Source organism: Panthera onca, chromosome D3 (assembly GCF_046562875.1).
Source record: "Panthera onca isolate mPanOnc1 chromosome D3, mPanOnc1 haplotype 2, whole genome shotgun sequence".
NCBI lineage: Eukaryota > Metazoa > Chordata > Mammalia > Carnivora > Felidae > Panthera > Panthera onca.
The window spans coordinates 6137375-6157605 of record NC_138350.1 but is presented as its reverse complement, the minus strand read 5'-3'; the positions used below and the strand labels follow the sequence as shown (position 1 = coordinate 6157605).

The 20231-nt window shown below is 44.9% G+C and overlaps 2 protein-coding genes across 2 annotated transcripts; both read right to left on the bottom strand.

Moving 5' to 3' along the window:
* Nucleotides 1-84: 84 nt before the first annotated feature.
* On the bottom strand, nucleotides 85-16600 carry DIABLO (diablo IAP-binding mitochondrial protein). Its single transcript, XM_078435862.2, has 6 exons — nucleotides 16443-16600; nucleotides 15456-15582; nucleotides 11344-11475; nucleotides 10252-10362; nucleotides 9980-10076; nucleotides 85-859 (listed from the first exon to the last, which is right to left on the bottom strand). The coding sequence occupies exons 1-6, from the start codon at nucleotides 16490-16492 to the stop codon at nucleotides 663-665; spliced, it is 714 nt and encodes a 237-aa protein (XP_078291988.1). The 5' UTR covers nucleotides 16493-16600; the 3' UTR covers nucleotides 85-662.
* A 127-nt stretch (nucleotides 16601-16727) lies between these two features.
* LOC132665309 (uncharacterized) lies at nucleotides 16728-19631 on the bottom strand. The gene is made up of 2 exons (XM_078435863.2): nucleotides 17970-19631; nucleotides 16728-17114 (listed from the first exon to the last, which is right to left on the bottom strand). The coding sequence occupies exon 2, from the start codon at nucleotides 17087-17089 to the stop codon at nucleotides 16955-16957; it is 135 nt and encodes a 44-aa protein (XP_078291989.1). The 5' UTR covers nucleotides 17090-17114; nucleotides 17970-19631; the 3' UTR covers nucleotides 16728-16954.
* Nucleotides 19632-20231: the final 600 nt, after the last annotated feature.

The window sequence follows — 20231 nt, the reverse complement described above, 5'->3', positions numbered from 1 at the left end:
CCCAGAATACAGACATTTTTTGAAGTGCAAAAAACAAAACTATTCTCCTTCAGATACAATACAGGAAGAAGGAAACAAGAGGCGTGTGTTGGAATATGTCCTGTTGAGCACCAGGTAAACACTCTGCATTCAGTTCCTTAAGAAAAATGGACTTTTGGCTCCTGGGCCTCAGGTGTCCTTACAGGCAAAGGGGCCAGATCACAGAAAGGATTAGAAACAAAAAAAAAAAAAATCTTAACAGGCTCCCCATTCCCCCAAAAACTCACGTCCCTATGGAGGGAGCAAAGACTAAATCAGATTTGAAAATGCGAATACGACTGCAAACAGGTTAAACTGCTACTGAACTTGCGGGCAGGACGGAAGAAGGACCCTCTCTCTGGCCAGGCTGCTGAGATGCTCTGGGTGGGAGGTAAAAAGATTGGGTGGAAAGCTGGGGGGGGGGGGGGGGGGTGGTGGTCAAATGTTAAACAGGGCGCACAGTGCCTCAGGGCTAAGAACCAGGTCCGTGGGGAAATGGGTCAGGCACTCACAGCTATGGCCTCTGGCCCGATGGGCCAGGGCAGGACCTGCTGACTCCTCTCTGTGCGGAGAGAGCCAAGCGGATCGTGGCCCCGGGGCGGAGCCGGCGACTCAGATGGACGAAGGCTGGGCAGCTCAGGCACTCAATCCTCCCGCAGGTAGGCTTCCTGCTCCGGTTCCGCCCTCTCGTCCCCTTCCTCCTGAGTTTTCTGACGGAGTTCCTCTGTCTGTGCTTCTGCCAACTTGGTTTCTGCTTTCTGGGAAAGCTGGCGCACCTCCTGCACCTGGGACTTCACCAGCTGAATGTGATTCCTGGCAGTTATAGAGGCCTGATCTGCTCCTGCCAAGAGATGGCACGGTTAGGCTGAATGGCTGAAGGGTAGAAGGCGCGGTGGCAAAAAGGAAAGCCTGGGGCTCCCTGTCGTCTGAGCTCCTCTTGGAGACTCGCCCTGCCCTCCCTCTCTGCACCACAGAGAACTGTCTCCACGTTCAGGTCTGCATACTTCTCCAGTCATCCGCCCTCGTTATTCATAATTACTACAACCATCTCTACAGCTACACAGCTCTTAGTCTAGACATCTTATGAATTTACACAAGTAACACATTTCTTTTTGACAAATTAATAGCTCATTAAAGTGTCAAAGATCTCTTTCGTCGGCCTACCTAATCTTCAGAGATAACCTCTGCCGGAAGTTTAATGAACATCTTTCGCATCTTTTGTACATATGGGATGCACAGAGAAATATTTTGCTACTTTATATAATGGCACAAAAGGTATTTATTGAACATATTTTGCAAGTTTGCTTTTTCTTTAAACATGTTTTCAGGCTCTATCATTCTGTTTACCTGCTACTGGTATATTTCATCATACAGATATGCACACTTATCAATTCATCTATAGACGATCTGGGTGGTTCTTTTCTACCTTACTGTATTAATAAGAACCTTCAGCACAATGTTAAAAGTTAGTGGAGAATAGCAAGCATCTTATTTTGACCTTGATGGGAATGCCTCTCATAGTTCATTAAGTAGGAGTACTTAACCTTGATTATCATGTTAATAAAACTGTATTCATAACTGTACTGGGATTGAAATCATAAATGGGTATTACATTTTACTGAAGGCTTTTGGGGCCTATATTGATATTACACAGCTGGCTTTTCTCCTTTAATCTACTGTAGATAATCTCAAGTAGGAAATTATATTGATAGTTTTTTTTTTTTTTCCCAGTGTTGAAGTATTTTGTATTTTGCAGTAAATGGCTAGATCTTACTTTTATGTATATTCTTAAGTGATACTGACCATAGTTCTTTTTTTTTGTTTCGGTACTGGCCTAGTACAGTTTGGTATCAGGCCTAGGCCAGCTTTATACAACGGTTGGGAGGCTTGCCATCATTTTCTGTGTACTGATACACTTTCTGTAACGTAGGATATGTTCCTGAAAGATTTGATAAAGCTATCCCACAAAACAGCTGGGTTTAGTGTCCACTTTTGGGACACAGAGTCTTTGAATACTGTTTCAACCTTTATGGTTATTGGCTCTATTTTGATTCTTTACTTCTTTGGCCAATGTGGGGTTTCCATAAAGACTATAATATTGATACAATTAAAAACCCTCCGTATCTGTAACAGCCCTTTCTAATGTTACTTTTGCCTTCTAAAAAGTGCTGCTTGCCAAAAAAATTTTTTTTCTTTTTAAGAACCAGATTTTGCCCTTTTTCTTTTTCTTTTGAAAGCGAGAGCACATGAGCAGGGGAAGGCAGAAAGAGAGGGAGAGACAGACAGAAATCCCAAGCAAGTTCCTGACACTGTCTGCCAGGAGTCTGAGGGGCTTGAACCCATAAACGGTGAGATCATGACCTGAGTTAAGAGTTGGATGCTTAACCAGCTGAGCCACCTAGGCACCCTGATTTTGCCTTTCTGATTATTTTTATCTTCTTACACCTTTTACTTCATTTGTTCTACACTGGGTGTACAGTCCCCTATTTCTAAATGGGTTACAAGTTTAGTTTCTTCATTTTCAGTACTCGGTACACTGAATATTCCCTGTCATTCATGGCTGTTCTTTGAATTTACGACATACCTCTTTAAAGGTGCCCCAGGTCTCTTTAGCAGCTACTTTATCTGCAACTCTGTCTGCTGCATACTGCACTTGTCATCACCGTTTCAAATATTTTTCCATTTCTATTTTGATTTTTGGTCAGAGAAGGGGGTAAGAGGGAATTGGCTGAGGCTTTGTCACCTGGCGTAAAATCAATTTTTGTATGTGCTCTATTTGAGAATGTATTTGGAAGGGGGGCAAAGTTTTATATTTACTATGTATACTTGATGAAGCTTTTAAAAATCATTGTTCCAACCTTTCACAGCTTTACTTTTTTTAGTCTTGATCTGGGAGTCTCTGAGATGTGTATAAAACGTAACTTTTCCTTGTAAATCTCAATTTTGCTTTATTACATTTTCATGATATATTTTTGTTAGTGTTGAATATTTACTGATTATAAAATAATTTAAAAATCACCCATTATTCCAACATCCAAACTATATTAGCATTTTGGTTCATTTCCTTCCAATATTTGTGTCTTCAGTTTGTTGTTCCATCAATGCCTTATAGTTTTCAGAGTATGCATCTTTTGCCTCCTTGGATGAATTTATTCCTAGGTATTTTATTCTTTTGGGTGCAATTGTAAATTTTCTTAAATCTTTTTTTTAAACAACTGAGGATGAAGTTAGCTGTGGACTTTTCAGGTATGGCCTTTAATGTATTTGGGGATACTCCCACTAAGCCCACTTTGCTGAGAGTTTTTATCATCAATGGATGTCATATTTCGTCAAATGCTTTTCTTTGCATCTATTGAGTTGATCATACGGTTTTTATCCTTCTTCTTGTTAATGTGAAGTATCACACCGATTTGCAAATATCAAACAACCCTCTCGTCCCTGGAATAAAGCTCACTTGGCCTTGATGAATGATTTTTGTAATGTTGTTATTGAGGATTTTTGCATCTATGTTCCTCAGAAGTACTGCTGGCTTCTGGTTTTCTTTTTGCAGAGTCTTTCGTTTTGGTATCAGGGAGGGCTGAATTTGGAAATTTTCGTCTATTTTTTGGAATAGTTTGAGAAGAACAGGTATTCTCTCTTCCTTAAAAGTTTAGTATGATTCAATTTGGTGAAGCCATCTGGCCCTCGACTTTTGTTGGGAGTTTGTGTTTTTTTTTTTTTTTTTCTTTAATATTAATTTTGAGGGAGAGGGAGAATCCCAAGCAGGCTCTCCACTATTGTGGGGCTCAATCTCATGAACTGCGGGATCATGCCCTGAGTCGAAATCCAGAGTCCGATGCTTAACCCACTGAGCCACCCTGGTGCCCCAGGAGTTTTTATTACTGATTCCATTTCATTACTAGTAATTGTTCTGTTCAAGTTTTCTATCTTTTAATTATTTAATTATTTATTTATTTATTTATTTATTTTTAACGTTTATTTTTGAGACAGGGAGAGACAGAGCATGAACAGGGGAGGGTCAGAGAGAGGGAGACCCAGAACCCGAAGCAGGCTCCAGGCTCTGAACTGTCAGCATGGAGCCTGACGCGGGGCTCGAACTCACGGACCGCGAGATCATGACCTGAGCCGAAGTCGGCCGCTTAACCAACTGAGCCACCCAGGCGCCCCAAATTTTCTATCTTTTATTCGTTCACTTTTGGAAGATGTAGGTTTCTAGGAATTTATTATTTCTTCTAGATTGTCCAATTTGTTGGTATATGATTTTTCATAATCTTTTATAATCCTTTGTATTTCTGTGGTATCGGTATGTGGTATTTCTGTGGTATTCTCCATTTCTGATTTTTTTAATGTTTGTTTATTTTTGAGAAAGGGAGACAAAGCACGAGCAGGGGGAGGGGCAGAGAGAGGGAGACACAGAATCTGAAGCAGGTTCCAGGCTCTGAGCTGTCAGCACAGGGCCTGGCGCAGGGCTCAAACCCATAAACTGTGAGATCTCAAACCCATCAACCCATGACCTGAGCCACCCAGGTGCCCGAGTCCTTTTTTCTTTTTTTTTTTTAGGAGTCTGACTAAGGTTTATCAATTTTTGTCTGTCTTTTGAAAGAACCAGCTCTTGGGTTCATTGATCTTTCCTTTTTTTTAAATTTCCTATTTCTGCTCCAATCTTTATTATTTTGTTCCCTTCTACTAGGCTTTAAGTTTTATTTGTTCTTCTTTTTCTAGCTCCTTTAGGTGTAAGGTTAGGTTTTTTTGAGTTTTTTTTTTTTATTTCTTAAGTGAGGCCTATATTACTGTACACTTAGAACTGCTTTGGCTGAGTCCCAAAGATTTTGGACCAGTGTGTTTTCTTTTCTCTCCATGTATTTTATTTCCTCTATGATTTCTTGGTTGACCCACTTGTTCAGTAGCATGTTGTTTAGCCTCCGTGTATTTGTGTATTTTTCCAGATTTTCTTCTTGAAATTGATTTCTAGTCTCAATTCATTGGGGTCAGAAAAGATATTTGATAAGATCTCAATCTTCTTAAACTTTCTGAGACTAGTTTTGTGGCCTAACATGTGATCTGTCCTGAAGAATGTTCCATGTGCACTTGAAAAGACTGTATACTCTGTTTTGTGATGGAAGGTTTTGTGTATTTAGCTGTTAGGTCCGTGTGGTCTAATGTGTCGTTCAAAGCCACTGTTTTCTGTCTGGATCATCTATCCTTCTTTTTTTTTTTTTTTGTTTATTTATTTGGGGGTTGGGGGGGGGGGGGAGAGCGAGAATCTCAAGGAGGCCCCGTGCTGCCAGCATAGGGCTGGACATGGGGCTCAATCTCATCAACTGTGAGATCATGATCTGAGCCAAAATCAAGAGATGCTTAACTGAGTCACCTAGGCGCCCCTGAATCATCTATCCTCTGATGTAAGTGGGGTGTTAAAATCCCTTACCATTATTCTATTACTGTCAATTTCTCCCTTTTTTGTCTGTTAATATTTGATGTATGTATTTAGGTGCTACGTTGCGTGCATATTCGTTAACTGTTATGTCTTGTTGGATTGATTCCTTTATGTAATATCCTTCTTTGTCTCTTGCTACAGGCTTTGTTTTAAAGTCTATTTGTCTGGGGGTGCCTGGCTGGCTTGGTCAGTTAAGTGTCTGACTTCAGCTCAGGTCATGAGTTTGACCCCCACATCAGGTTCTGTGCTGACCATGTGGAGCTTGCTTGGGATTCTCTCTGCCTCTCCCCAACTCATGCTTTCTCTCTCAAAAATAAACACACTTAAAAAAAATTAACACGGTCTATTTCTGATAGAAGTATTGCTACCCTGGCTTCCCCCCCACCCCCCCACTTCATTTGCATGGCATGTTTTTCCATCCCTTCACTTTCAGTCTGTACGTGTGTTTAGGTCAGAAGCGAAGCTCTCGTAGGCAGCATAAGTGGGTCTTCTGTGTCTTTTGGAGCACTCAGTCCCCTTACATTTAAAGTAATTATTGACAGGTGTGTACTTACTGCCATCTTGTTAATTGTTTTCTGGTTGTTTTTATAGTTCTTCTCTTGCTCTTTTCCCTTGTGAATTTGATGGCTTTTCAAAAATTTTTATTTTTGAGAGACAAGAGTGGAAGAGGCTGAGGGGCAGAAAGAAGTGGAGAACAGAGGATCCAAAGCGGGCTCGGCGCTGACAGCAATGAGCCTGAGGTAAGCCTTGAACCCACGAACTGCAAGATCATCACCTGAGCTGAAGTTGGACGCTCAACTGAGCCACCCAGGTGCCCCTGATGGCTTTCTTTAGTGGTTGTTTTTGTGTGTATCTATTATAGGTTTTTGATTTGTGGTCACCATTTGGTTCATATATAACATGTTATAGGCATCAGAGTCTATATTAAGTTGGTTTCTTAAGTTTGTAAGCACTAAATTTTTACTCTCTCTCCACATTTTACGTATATGATATCATTTCACATCTTTTTGTGTATCCCTTGACTCATTTTTGTATCAATTTTTACTTATGTGGTTTAACCTCTATACTGGCTTTGTAAGTGAATAATCTAATACTTTTACTATATATTGGCTTTTACGTGTGACATTTTTTCCTTTCATAATTTTCTTCTAGTTATGGCCTCCCCCCCCCCCTTTAAAGAATTTCCTTTAACATTTCCCATAGGCTGGTTTAGTGGTGATGCACTCCTTTAACTTTTGTTTGGGAAACTCTCTCTCCTTATATTTTGAATGATTCTTGGTCATAGATTTTCTCCTTTTAGCACTTTCAGCACATGCCACTTCCTTCTGGCCTGCAAAGTTTGTGCTGAAAAAATCAACTAGTAGCCTTATGGGGTATCTCTTGCATGTAACTATTTTGCTGATTTATTATTTTTTTGATGTTTGTTTATTTTTGAGAGTGAGCAAGCAAGCATGGGGGAGGAGCAGAGAGAGGAAGACACAGAATCTGAAGCAGACTCCAGGCTCTGAGCTGTCAGCACAGAGCCCGCCACGGGGCTTGAAATCATGAACTGCAAGATCGTGACCTGAGCCAAAGTCAGATACACTTAAGTGACTGAGCCACCCAGGCTCCCCGTACTTTCTGCCATTTTAATTGTATATCTTGGTGTGGATCTCTTTTGGTTCATCTTGTTAGGGGCTATTTATGCTTCCTGGACCTGAATGTCTGTTTCCTTTTCCAGATTAGGAAGGTTTTCTGCCGTCTTCTCTCTTCTCCTTCTAGGATCCCTATCATGTGGATGTCATTATGCTTGATAAAGTCACCGAGTACCCTTAACCTATTTTTATGTTTTGCTGTTCAGCTTGTTTTCCATCACCCTGTCCTCCAGATCATTGATCTATTCCTCTCCCTCCCCTCATCTTCTGTTGATTCCCTCGTGTATTTTTTATTTCCATTGCTGAATTCTTCATCTCTGGTTCTTTTTAGATTTTCTCTTTGTTGAAATTCTGAGTTCATCTCCTTTTTCTCAAGTCCAGTGAGTGTGTTTATGACAATCACTTTGAATTCCTTATCAGGCAATTGCTTAATGATTGATATCTTCTGGATTGTTTTAATGCCTTTAGTCTTGAATCCTTTTTCGGATTCTGACATCGCTCCGCTAGAGCTTTTTGGGATAGCTTTCTTTTTCTTAATAATGGCTCAGTTTAGCTTTTTATAACTTTCAACCTTCCTATACATTTTGTTTTAGGTATCTCTGTAAATCATTTTTGCTGTGATTATTTTTTTTGAACATATTCTTAGCTATTGCAATTATTGATGTTGGTACTTGTTCCTTTATTTACTTCGCATTTTCTTTCTTTTAAATCTTTATCAAGTTTTCATTTGTTGTAAGCCAATGTCTATCTCTTCTTAGCATGCTTTCACTTCTTCCCTGAACTGATTTAAAAAATTTAACACTCAGGGGGCACCTGCGTGGCTCAGTTGGTTAAGCGTCCAACTTCAGCTCAGGTTATGTTCTCACAGTTCATAAGTTTAACCCCGTGTCAGGCTCTGCACTGACAGCTCAGAGCCTGGAGCCTGCTTTGGATTTAGTGTCTCCCTCTCTCTTTGCCCCTCCTCTGCTTGTGTTCTCTCACTCTCAAACATTAAAAAAAAAAACCTCAAATTTTGACAAGTTTTATTAAATTTTTTTCATTATTTTTATCTCAGTTGCTCCTTTTTAAACTAATTTCTTTACTTACAAAGCAGTTTTTCCAGAAAGCATATGTGGTTGGTAAACTTTTGAGTCTTTTTATATCTGAAATAATACTTGGCTGGATATAGAATTCTAGGTTATTGATTTGTCACCTTGCATCTAGGATTGCTGATAAGACTGATTCTTATAGTTTTTTTTAGGATTCTTTGTATATTTCATATTGAGCTTTTTGCCGTGATTTTAAATTGTGAGCCTTTTTAATCAGTTTTATGAAAAGGTCTTTTTCCAGATAATGCTTACACTTTCCCTTTTCTCCAGCTCAATCTAAGCCTGCCTGGATGATGAAGGTTGCCTGGGAATGTTCATGCTGTAACACCTCAGCAAATCTCCCTGCTCACTGCACATCTCCCACCTCTGCTGTGGCACCGCTCTGGTGCTGCTTTCGTGTAGTTGCTGTTTCACTCTTCATTCCAATCCTGCTTTTAGTTCACTAACAATTCTTTTTTGTTTTACTTTAAAAAATACATACATATGTTGTGGGGCACCTGGGTGGTTCAGTCAGTTAAGCAGGTGACTCTTGATTTCGGCGCAGGTCTCGATCTCGTGATTGAGCCCCGCATCGGGCTCTGTGCTGACAGTGAGGGGCCTGCTGGGGATTCTCTCCTTCTGCCCTTCCTCTGCTCATGCACTCTCTCAAATCAACATTAAAAAAACCAAACATATATTATATGCTTTTTTTGAAGATATGGCACCAGAGCCCCTAGTTTGTTATCCCGAAGTCAGAAAACAAAAGAGCTGACCCTAGGCTTCTAGTTTGAAACGAATTCAGGTAAGATTAAACTAGTTTTATTTAAAATATTTTAAATTCAAAAACATCCAGCTCAAGCCCACTGGATGGATAGTGAGGGTCAAAAAACATCCTGGTGAATGACTGGGATACAAAAGTGGAGGCATTAGAATTGGGCTGAATCCCAGTCTGGCTGCTTACTTACCCTACCGCATCATCTCCACGGGTTTCTTAACCCTCTCTCCCCATTTTCTTCATTTGTAAAGTGGGAAAGATCATCCTCAAGTTCCTTAAATTGAAAGTGCCTATAAAATACTTACAACATATACTCAATAATTTGTCTGGGCTCCGCCACTGACTAGGATTCCAGGTTTCAGTAAGGTTCACACAGATTGATGATCTCAAGTCTCCTCCAACTGTGTCCCTCTGTGACTAGTTATTCATAAATATCGGTGTTATGAAAAGAATAAAATGCTTGGGGTGCCTGGGTGGCTCAGCTGCTTAAGCGTCCAACTCTTGATCCGCACTCAGGTCGTGATCTCGCGGTTTGTGGGATCAAGCCCCGCATCTGGTCCGCACAGACAGCATGGAGCCTACTTGGGATTCCCTGCCTCTATCTCTCTCCTGTTCTCTCGCTCTCAAATAAACTTAAAAAAAAAAAAAAAAACCACAAAAAACACAAATGCTTAAAAATCTGGGGTACCTGGATGGCTCAGTCAGTTAAGCATCCTGACTTTTGGTTTGGGCTCAGGTCGTGATCTCAAGGTTTGAGCCACGCATCGGGCTCTGCACTGACAGCTCGGGATTCTTTCTCCCTCCGTCTCTCCCCTGTGCTCTCTCTCAAAATAAACAAACATTTAAAAAAAAGCCTAAAAACCATTTGGACACAATCATTTTCTAATTGGCAGCAGCTGCACCATTTTCTAGACACAGACTACCTGGCAAATGGAGATGGAGACATTTTTTCAGTCAGAGCCACAGGCCTTAGACTATCTCATCTAAATCCCTCATTTTACAGCTAGATGAAAAAACTGGCACACTGGTAGTGAAAACTGGGACCTACCAGTCTGGTATGCGGCCTCTGCCGCCATCTCTGAAAGACCAAGGGCAGTCATCCAAGTGGTTTCCAACTTCAAGTATTCTTGTTGCTTTGAAGTCATCTGTAAATTAAACACAGCACTTCAGACAACAACGAGAGGCTCATAAGCACATTAAAATGGACTTAGAGTAGTAGATTCAGAGAACGGTTACTGGTTAGACACCTTAATTTACTAATTTAGATACCAGAATGAGGTAGGGGCACTAATACAGAAATGTCTAATAACTTTTTCTTACCTCAACTCTGGCTCCTATGATCACCTGCCACACTTCATCTTCCTCCTGTGAATTCATTTTCCCAAGTAAACTTGTATATTGTCGGTACAAAGAAATCAAGGTGTAAACGGCCTACAAATATAGAATAAATAAGCGTGAGTAAAATAGGTGAGACATACTAGGATTAGTGAGAATTACACCTCAAGGAAATAAAGTCCTGTTATAGCCAACCAGCTCTTCAGTCCTTCCACCTCACTGAAATCGCACTACTGTATGAGGTAAAGGCATTATTCTAGGACACGAGTGTACCCACTAGTCCACTTTTGTGTTTTTAAAAGATTGTTAGCAATTCACACAGAGAATACAACGTAGAAGAAAAGCCCAGAAGGCTGAGGGGGAAAGCTGCCAACAAATAAAGGTATAATAAACCTATAAATGATACCTATTAGCTCAGATTAGTGGTTTTTTTTTTTTTTTTTCAACGTTTTTTATTTATTTTTGGGACAGAGAGACACAGAGCATGAACGGGGGAGGGGCAGAGAGAGAGGGAGACACAGAATCGGAAACAGGCTCCAGGCTCTGAGCCATCAGCCCAGAGCCTGACGCGGGGCTCGAACTCACGGACCGCGAGATCGTGACCTGGCTGAAGTCGGACGCTTAACCGACTGCGCCACCCAGGCGCCCCAGATTAGTGGTTTTGAAACTATTCCCACAGAGAAGCCCCTGGTGCTGCAAGTGTTAGACTCTGCACCCCTTTGCCCCTAACTGAACCCAATCAGCTTTGTTCTCTGGTCTTCTACTGCGATGCTGTATTTAAAGACTTTTTAAAAAAAAAAAAAAGTTCCTGGAAAAAGTCTAAACACCACTGACTTAGGTCGAAGCCTCAGCCAACTTTTGTAAAGGACCAGAGAGTGAATATTTTAGGCTTTGTGGGCCCTATAGTCTCTGTTAAAACTATTCAATTCACAAAAACAGTCACAGACAACATAAAAACAAATGAGACTGGCTACGTTTCAGTAGAACTACGAAAACAGGCATCAGGCTAGACTTGGGCTACGAGCAATAATTTGCTAACCCCTGGTTTAGACAATCAAAACTTAAGAGGACACTTACCTTAGTATATTCAGTGATTGCTTCAATCAAAGCATACGTGGTCTGAGAGAGAAAGGTGGAGGTGCTATCTGTTACCAAAGACACAGCTCTCCTCATTAATGCATCATTGCTAAGAGAATGAGGCTCCAATTTCTGAAAGACACAAACATTTTCACTCAACTTCTAACCTAAAGCTCCAACCGAGAATTTCATCATAGATAGCCAAGTGAAAAACACTGGTCACACTGCAGCTGCTTCTTTGTTTTCTCATTAGGCTCTATTTGGGCTAATAAAGACAATATATGGAAATAACTCCAGAGTATGCTTTCTGTCCACTTTTATTCTTTATGCTCTGCTCCAAAAAGCCAAGCACTTCTTTACATGAAATAGGTCTAGTAATTATAACCAACAAATTTCAGAAAGTTGTGATTCATTCATGAACACAGTGTTAGATACCTGGGATATGAAGATATATAGGATATATTCTCTGTCCTCAAAGATTTCAGATGGGGAAGGGGAGGAGCCGGGGCTAACAGAGAACTTGAGAAATTAACGCAGTCAAGTACCAGGGAGTTGTGGCAGAAGTCCATACAGGCTACAGTGGGGGCACACACATGAAAACAATCTCTTCTATGTTGAATGAAAAGAGCTTAGAAAAGGCTTCACAGAGTTGATGACAATTAAGCAGAGTCTAAGTAAATGGGTGGATAGGGAGAGCAATTCTGGGCAGAATGAACAGTAGAGTCTTGGGTGGGGTTTGGGGACTCTTCACTCTGACCTCAGTTATTATTTAAAAAAAGCCAATATAACTTCTCAAGAGTTAAGGTAATGTAGCCACCTTAACTAAACACAGGTCTCCCCTGCTTTCGCAAAGTTTGTGTTAAGCCACTTTTCTTTTAAGAAAGATTTACAGAGGCACCTGGGTGGCTTGGTTGAGCATCTGACTTCGGCTCAGGTCATGATCTCTCGCAGTTTGTGGGTTCGAGCCCCACACTGGACTCGCTGCCGTCAGCGCAGAGCCTACTTTGGATCCTCTGTCCCTCTTTCTCTCTGCCCCTCCCCCGCTTGAGCTCTCTCTCAAAAATAAATAAACGTTAAAAAAGAAAAAGAAAAAAAGACCTACATTAGTACCTGATCTCAATAACCAAAATATGTCTGGAGAAGATTTTCAAGTTTACGAAGAAAAAAAAGCTGTTACTGTACGAATGTCTTTCCTGAAAAGCCAAGTGGCATAATGTGAATGTTTGGAAAGATGCTCTTTGTTTTACGCTGAATTACCAAAGGCTTCATAGGAACGCTTTACTTTCGGGTCATCCCTGACTCTGCCTTTTCCTTCCTCAACAGAGCACTGATCGTATCAGAACAAAGAAACCAATTCCTTCAATCCTGTGTTGTCTTGTTTTTGCTATTTAGAGTGTAAGCCCAGAGAACCGCTGCCCATTGAAAGTAGCCATCAAGAATTATCTCTGACACATGAACAAATCCAGAATTTCGTTTACCATATTTATCTTTCATTCAATCAAATAAGTATTCCTTATGTACCTTCCGTTCAGGGGCTAGAAAGACTGGGAAGAATATATACTGTTCACTGGAAGCTAACTTTTGTATATTCTAACTTACGTCTTCACGATTCACTTTACAATGCGTTTCATTTGTTCCTTACAACGGTCCACGTATTATCACTTCTTTTTTACAGATGGGGAAATGAAAACTCAGAATAGTTTTATAAACTTTCCCCAAAAGCCACATAGCTAGACTTCAAACCACATCTGCACCCAAGTCTGTACCCTTTCCACTATGCTCTGCTGACTCAGGCGAGTGCCAGATAGATTATCACCAAATATCAAAATGTACAACACAAGGGATAAGAGGGAGATCACTGTTGGCCAGAAACTCTGAAAGGCTTTCAAGTGAGGTGGTACTTGGGCCTGAGACAGCTAGGATGAGAACTGTCAGGCAGCCCAGGGAAGAAGAGATAATGAGAAAAGAATACACCTGTTGCATGCGGGGGATGTTTAGGGATCTAGCCCGGTTACAACAGACGGCACAAGGAAGGGGAGACCAGCGAGGACACTCGAGTGCAGGGGCACACAATGGAGAGCCACTGCAGGTTCTGAAGAACAGAAAAGGAACTGCCACTCCTACGGATAAGGACCAGAGGCTCCTGCCATGTGGCCTGGGACTGAGGTAACTGGGGCTTAAGAGAGGTGTATGAACTGAGAAAGGACAGACCCAAAATACCCTTTTGAAGGAAGGAAGAAAGGCTGTCTTAATTATGGCAGAAAACGGCCAGTGTTCAAGTCAGGGTTTTAGGATTAATGCTTCGCAAGCAGAGATGAGGTTTGGCGCGAGGAACAAAAAGGTGCAGTCTCAGGAGTAAGCCTCAGAAGATGCTGAAAGGACTTGTGGGAAGTGAAATCAATCTTCTTGTTGTGATAAACACACACGTCAGTATCAGAAATATCTTGCCAAAATGGGGTTTGCTCTTTCCCAAAAAGCGCACAACCAGTGATGGTTTTAATAAGGCGCCACCTCCATATCACCTGTCTGCCTGATAGCACCTAGGTGTCTACCAGACATCTCAGACTGTCACTTCCAAAACTCTCGATTTCATCCTCCCAAAACCCACTCCCCTCCACTCCAATAAATGGCAACTCCATTCTTTCAGTGGCTTAGGCTTTTTCATTTTTTACTATTTTTGAGAGGGAGAAAGAGAACGCGAACACAGGAGGGGTCAGGGGGAGGGCAGATGATCCAAAGATGTCTCTGCACAAACTGCAGAGAGCCCGATGGGGGGCTCGAACTCAGGAACTATGAGATCATGACCTGAGCCGAAGTCATGCTTAACCGACTGAGCCACCCAGGTGCCCCTGCTTAGGCTTTTTAAAAAACCTTGGCGGGGCGCCTGGGTGGCTCAGTCGGTTAAGCGTCCGACTTCGGCTCAGGTCACGATCTCGCGGTCCGTGAGTTCGAGCCCCACGTCGGGCTCTGCGCTGATGGCTCGGAGCCTGGAGCCTGCTTCTGATTCTGTCTCCCTCTCTCTCTGCCCCTCCCCCATTCATGCTCTGTCTCTCTCTGTCTCAAAAATAAATAAAAAACATTAAAAAAAATTTTTTTTTAAAATAAAAAAATAAAAATAAAAAACCTTGGCATATACTCCACATTCAATCCATCGGCAACTCATGCTGACCGCATTTGGTCCAACTTCTCCCCACCTACACTGTTGCCAGCCTGCTCCAATCCTGGACTAGAACAACAGTCTCCCATTGGTCTTCCTAGTTCCACACAGCAGCCTTTAAAAACTTACATGAGATCGTAACAGCCTTGTGTTCAAATCCTCTGTGCCTTCCTTTTCGGAATACAATTTAAAGCCTTACAATGCCAAAAAGGACAAAAAGCTGAGTTTGATCCTCAGCTAATTTTCTGGCCCCATCTATTACGCTCTCTTTCTCATTCCACTCCAGCCACATTAACCTGTTTGCTGTTCATCAAACATCAGACATACACCTGCTTCTACCCCTTTGTACTCAAGAGTTCCTTCTGCCTGGCAAACTCTTCTCCAAGACATTACCATGGCTCATTTTCTCATTCTGATCCCTATTTAGACATCACCTTATGAGAATAGCCCTCCTGGGCTACCCTTTCCTACCTAAAAACAAAACAACTCCCTCCAAGCACTCCCTGTTCTCTTATTCTATTTGTTTCCTGCACAGCACCGATCACCTGGCATTTATATTTATTTTCTCCCCTTTTCCCTCGAATGTAAATTTTATGAAAGCAGGAACTTTGTTTTGTTCTTACATTTCTAGCAATGGCACATTAAAGCTGCTCAATACATTTTTGTTGAATGAAAGACTACTCTGTTGATACTGTAATACCCTCGTCTCATTCCTCTCCCCTCTTTGTACAATTTGACATACCGTTCCTACCAAATGGGACCATTGAAACGGGAGTATTAATGTATTTGTTCAGTTATGAAGACATAACGCTGGTATGGTAGAAAGGAAACTGTCGCATGGGGGTAGGAGCACTGGGTCAAACTAAGACCTTGTCTGAGGGCTCGGTGCGCCCCGCCCCCGAGACTTCAAGAGGGCACAGTACACTAAGAAACAGTGACACTACAGTATTTTTACCTGTGCAATGGGAACTGCGCACAGGGTCACGCCAAATCCAACCGCCACAGTTTTGTGCCAGGGTCTTATCAATTCTGAGAAGCAGCGCTTCTTAAAGTTAGCCACGACAGGAACACACCGTCTGTACCTAGAAGTCAAATTTAATAAGGCGTAACTACCAATCTGTAATTCGTTTGCAGGGGCTGAAAACTCACACCGGGCCGAGCAGGAGCCTAAATGAGGCGCTGGGTCGGCCCGCCAGATGACAGGGCTCGTGAGGAAGCGCGCCGGACTGGACAGCCCAGGACTCGATCGAAAGGGCAACCGCTACCCAACTCCCGTGAACCGCTGCCGCGCGGGGAGGCGAGCCCGGTGGTTTCGGACTTTAACCGGTGGCGGGTATGGAAGTTTCAAAGGCGGTCTCAAAGCTTTTTAAAAACCTCAGGCCAAAATAAACGCTTCTGCGGGCAGCATTCAGCTCCGGAACTCGGGTTGAGGTTTCCAGGTGTCCCCGAGAGTCCCCGCTAGGCAACACCTGCTGGAGTCCGCAGGTGCCGCGAAGGGCTCCCCGGTGTGCAGAGGACGCACCCAGCAGTGCCCGCGCGGGGACTGACCAACTCCCCTCCTGCCCTCAGGGAACACTTCCTTGGACGATCGGCCCCCCGCCAGGGCCTCTCCCCTTATCTCCCTCCAGTGGTTCCGATGGGCTAACGGGAACTCGCCGGCAGGCCGAGGCACTCCAGGAAGCCAGCCCGAGCTTGTGGGGCTTGGCACTCGGCCAGTGGAATAACGGGAAAGCCGTCAGCGAGAAACAGACCCCGGGCTTGGCCTCCAGCCCGGGGCAACAGTCAGGAGGTCCTCGGATCTGAGAGGGGCGGGACGCCGGGACCCGCTCGGCCGAGAAGCCAAAAGCGTGCCACCCAGGCGGCCGCTGCCATCCCGGCCATGGCGCCCCCTGCGGTGCCTCCCACCCTGCGGCACCGCCCTTGCACCCGACCACAGAAGTACCTGAAGAGGGAGGCTACGCTCCGCGACACCCAGCTCCTCAGAGCCGCCATCCTGCGGCGGCCGGACGCCAGACGCACACGCCGGAAGTGACGCCACTTCGTGAGCGGGGGACGGGGCGCGGCCTCTTCTTGAGTGGGCCTGGCCCCATGACCGCACCCCCGCCCGAGAGAACAGTTGGGATTGGACAGTCTGGAGGGAAGGGGCGGGGCTTAGGGTAACGGCAGTAACGACCGCGACGGGCGCCCAACCGCCGCAGCTTCCGCGTGGGACTGGGCGGGCTCCGGGCCTGGGGCTGAGCGGGCGGAGCGGAGTCGGCCGTCGTGAGAGGAAGTTGGATACCTACCCGGGCGAGGCCCTGCCTCGAGAGGCAGCCCGGGCCCGAGCGCGAGGCGCAGAGTTCTTCCGTCGGGGGGTGGAATGTGTCCGGCAGGAGGCGGAGCAGCGCGCGGTGGCTCCGGCCGCTGGGGGCTGGCACGAGGCGGGCGGGGCGGGGGGCGGGGCTGCGGGCGCTGTCACTTCAGCACCAGGAAGTAGGTGGTCCAGCCGGCCAGCAGCAGCGCTCCGATGAGCACCGTGTAGCTGAGGAGCACGAAGGCCAGCAGCTCCCGCAGCAGCTGCAGCACGTGGATGGTGGACGAGGCCGGCATCGCAGGGAGCGGGAGGCCCGAGGACCTGCGGGGCGGGGGCGCTCTGGAGTCCCTGGGCGCGCAAAGACGGTCCCCCCCCCCCCCCCCCGTAAGCCCACCCTCCATTGGCCACTCCGCAAGCGCTGCTGAGCCGGGCGGTGTTACAGACAATGTGGATACAGGGGGGCTAGGCTAGCTCCTGGCCCTCAAAAGAGTAAACATGCCGCCCTAAGGCTGAGAAAGCCCCAAGTGCTGACTTTCTCCCTAACAACCATCTGGACGCCCTCTTTGCATTTACACTAATAGAAGTCTTTTAAACCAAAAGTTCTCCTTGTTCTAGGACTCCTAATCTGGATCTGGGTTGTGAGGAGAGAGAAGCCTGTCTGTTCCCAGTCTCCGCTGCTGCATTAGTCTTCATCCCTGGCTCTCTCTTCCCATCCACCTCCTGCATTTTTAATGCTGTGAGTGCTGCTAATGGCCTAATGAAGTAAAGCTTTCTTTTCCCATCACTCAAGCTGCGGCCCCAGCTGCCCGTGCTGCCTGGGAGGGGAAAAGGAGAGGGACCCATTTGGGTGGGAGAAGGCAGCAGGTCCTCATTGAAGCCCCTCGGCAATTCCCTGGACCCCAAGGCTTGATAACATGCAGTTTGAGAGTCTTTTGCGTTATAGCCTGGCACGCTTGCCCTTCTGGCCAGCCAGTGTTGGAGAAGTGCCAAGAAGCGGGCATCAATTTGCCCGGGCTTATCTCCTTCCCATTGTCCCTTGTGCATCTGCTCCAGTCCTGTTATCTTCCACCGCCGATAGAATCAATGGCAACAATCTCTTTACCTCCATTGCTGTCCTGCCCAGCAACCTCCCCTCAGGCCCAGCCACTAGCTTCCTTCTCTCCCCATTTTACTCACTCAGCAAAGTTTCCACAACTCCTCCGCTGCAGCAGCTCCACGGTTCCTCTCCCGGTCTGGTGTCTAAAGGTAGGCGTGTGCGTACTCCAGTGGCCTCGGCAGAGCTGTGGGATATTCAGGCAGCAGCTGCGCTCACCAACTAGGTGTGGTCTAGAGACCAATCAGAGTCTCCCCGTGGTCCCTGAGCAATCAGGGAAGCTGCGCACGGCCCGTCTCAGGCCAGGCGGGGCACTGGCAACCCTGCCTGCCCTCCGCCCATTTCACGGCCACAGCCCACAGGGCTCTAACGATGCCTGCAAAGCTCCCGAATCAGACGGGCTGAGCAAGTGGTACACGAGGGGATTTTTCATGTCCCTTCTTGTCTTGCTTTTCTAAACACCGCGGGTGGGATATAGTGCAAATCCTTTTCTATCCAACATCGAGAGGAACCCCGTCCTACTCTGTGTCTCGGAGTAGAAGAACCGATATACAACTTTCACTTACAACTTTCCACCTAAAGCAAAAGCTGTTGTCTGAAAAAACACGTAAGTGCGAGCATGCATGTATGTGAGAAACAGGAGCTTAGAGAACCAAGAGCCCCTGAGTGCTTGATTGTAAGTTAGAGTTTAGCAGTTTAGAGATGAGATACAGTCACCTTCCCAACGAACCTACTTCTAATTTCAACTCCAAATGTGATGCAAAAACAGCCAGTAAGGATGTCAGCAAATAACAGACCCTTTCCCAGATGGACAACGAAGGGAAAGCACAAACTTTATACTGTTTCGGATTATTTTGCTTTTTGCTGTACTTTGTGATTAGAGACTGTTTTTTGACCTTTAAAAATAGATGAGAGTGTGGACATCAACCCTTTTATCAACATCATCATCCACAAGCAAATGGCTCCTTAATTTAATCAGGGTCTGTTATTATCAAATCACTGCCCCGGCCGCAGCCTGGCTGAAAACAGGAGCAGAACATTATCAAGCTGCCCAGGAAGCCAGCGAGTAGTAATTGCTCCCCCAGAGAACTGGTCATCTGAAGGGCTTCTGTGTCCTGCCTAGTGACAGGAAAGAAAGTATGGCTAAGATTTATGCCCTCACCCCACACCACAGCAACAGATGAAAAAGAGAGGCTAGGAGAGCAGGCTCAGCTCTGTCTCCTTACACTCTCCTGTCCTTCAAATGGACGTCTCAGAGCAGTTAAGTATTCTAGCCTCTGCAGACTCTGGTCACCACGAAGTAACGGAAGCGAAGAAACATTATGTGGCTTGAAATTCACATGCATCCATTTAGAAGTAAGACCCACTGAGAAAGTGGACATACTGCCTTTTTGTTTTAGATCACTGGTTGACAGGAAAGCATCCTCTATTTTCTACAGGAGGTCCTCAAACTATACGAGTATAATACATCTGGCTGTAGAGTATAATTCAGTCTCTCCGTGATTCAGTTCGCGTGATGCTGCATTTCTATGCCTTGCCATCTTGACCACAGCCTCTCTTTCAGTCTGCTTTAGACACTCAGTGCGTTTGGTATTTTTTTAAAAAGTATTTCTTCTTGGGGCGCCTGGGTGGCTCAGTCGGTTAAGCGTCAACTTCGGCTCAGGTCATGATCTCGCAGTCAGTGGGTTTGAGCCCCGCGTCGGGCTCTGTGCTGACAGCTCGGAGCCTGGAGCCTGTTTCCGATTCTGTGTCTCCCTCTCTCTCTGCCCCTCCCCTGTTCATGCTCTGTCTCTCTGTCCCAAAAATAAAATAAACGTTAAAAAAAAAAAAAAGTATTTCTTCTTGAATTTCTGCTGAATATAAATACTTCCTCGTGGCGATATGCCAATCTTCAAAAAAATTTTATTTTTTGAGAGCGCAAGAGCGAGCAGGGAGGGTCGGAGAGACAGAGCGAGAATCCCAAGCGGTCTCTGCAGCGCTAGCGCAGGGCCTCAGGTGCAGCTCAGACTCACAGACTGTGAGATCACGACCCGAGCCGAGATCAAGAGTCAGATGCTTAACCGACTGAGCCGCCCAGGTGCCCAGACACACCTCATTTCGATGTGCTTTGGAGACACGGTGGGCTTTTTTCTTTTTTTTTAAACAACTGAAGGTTTGTGGCGGCCTTGCATTGCGCAGGTCTGCCAGCGCCATTTTTCCAATAGCATTTGCTTCCTTTACGTCTCCGTGTCATCGCTTCTCGGCCTTTTGGCTAAGATCAAGTGTGTCTCCGTGTCGCATTTTGGTAGTTCTCGTGACATCGCAAACTTTTCCACCATTATTATATTTGTTACGGTGATCTGTGG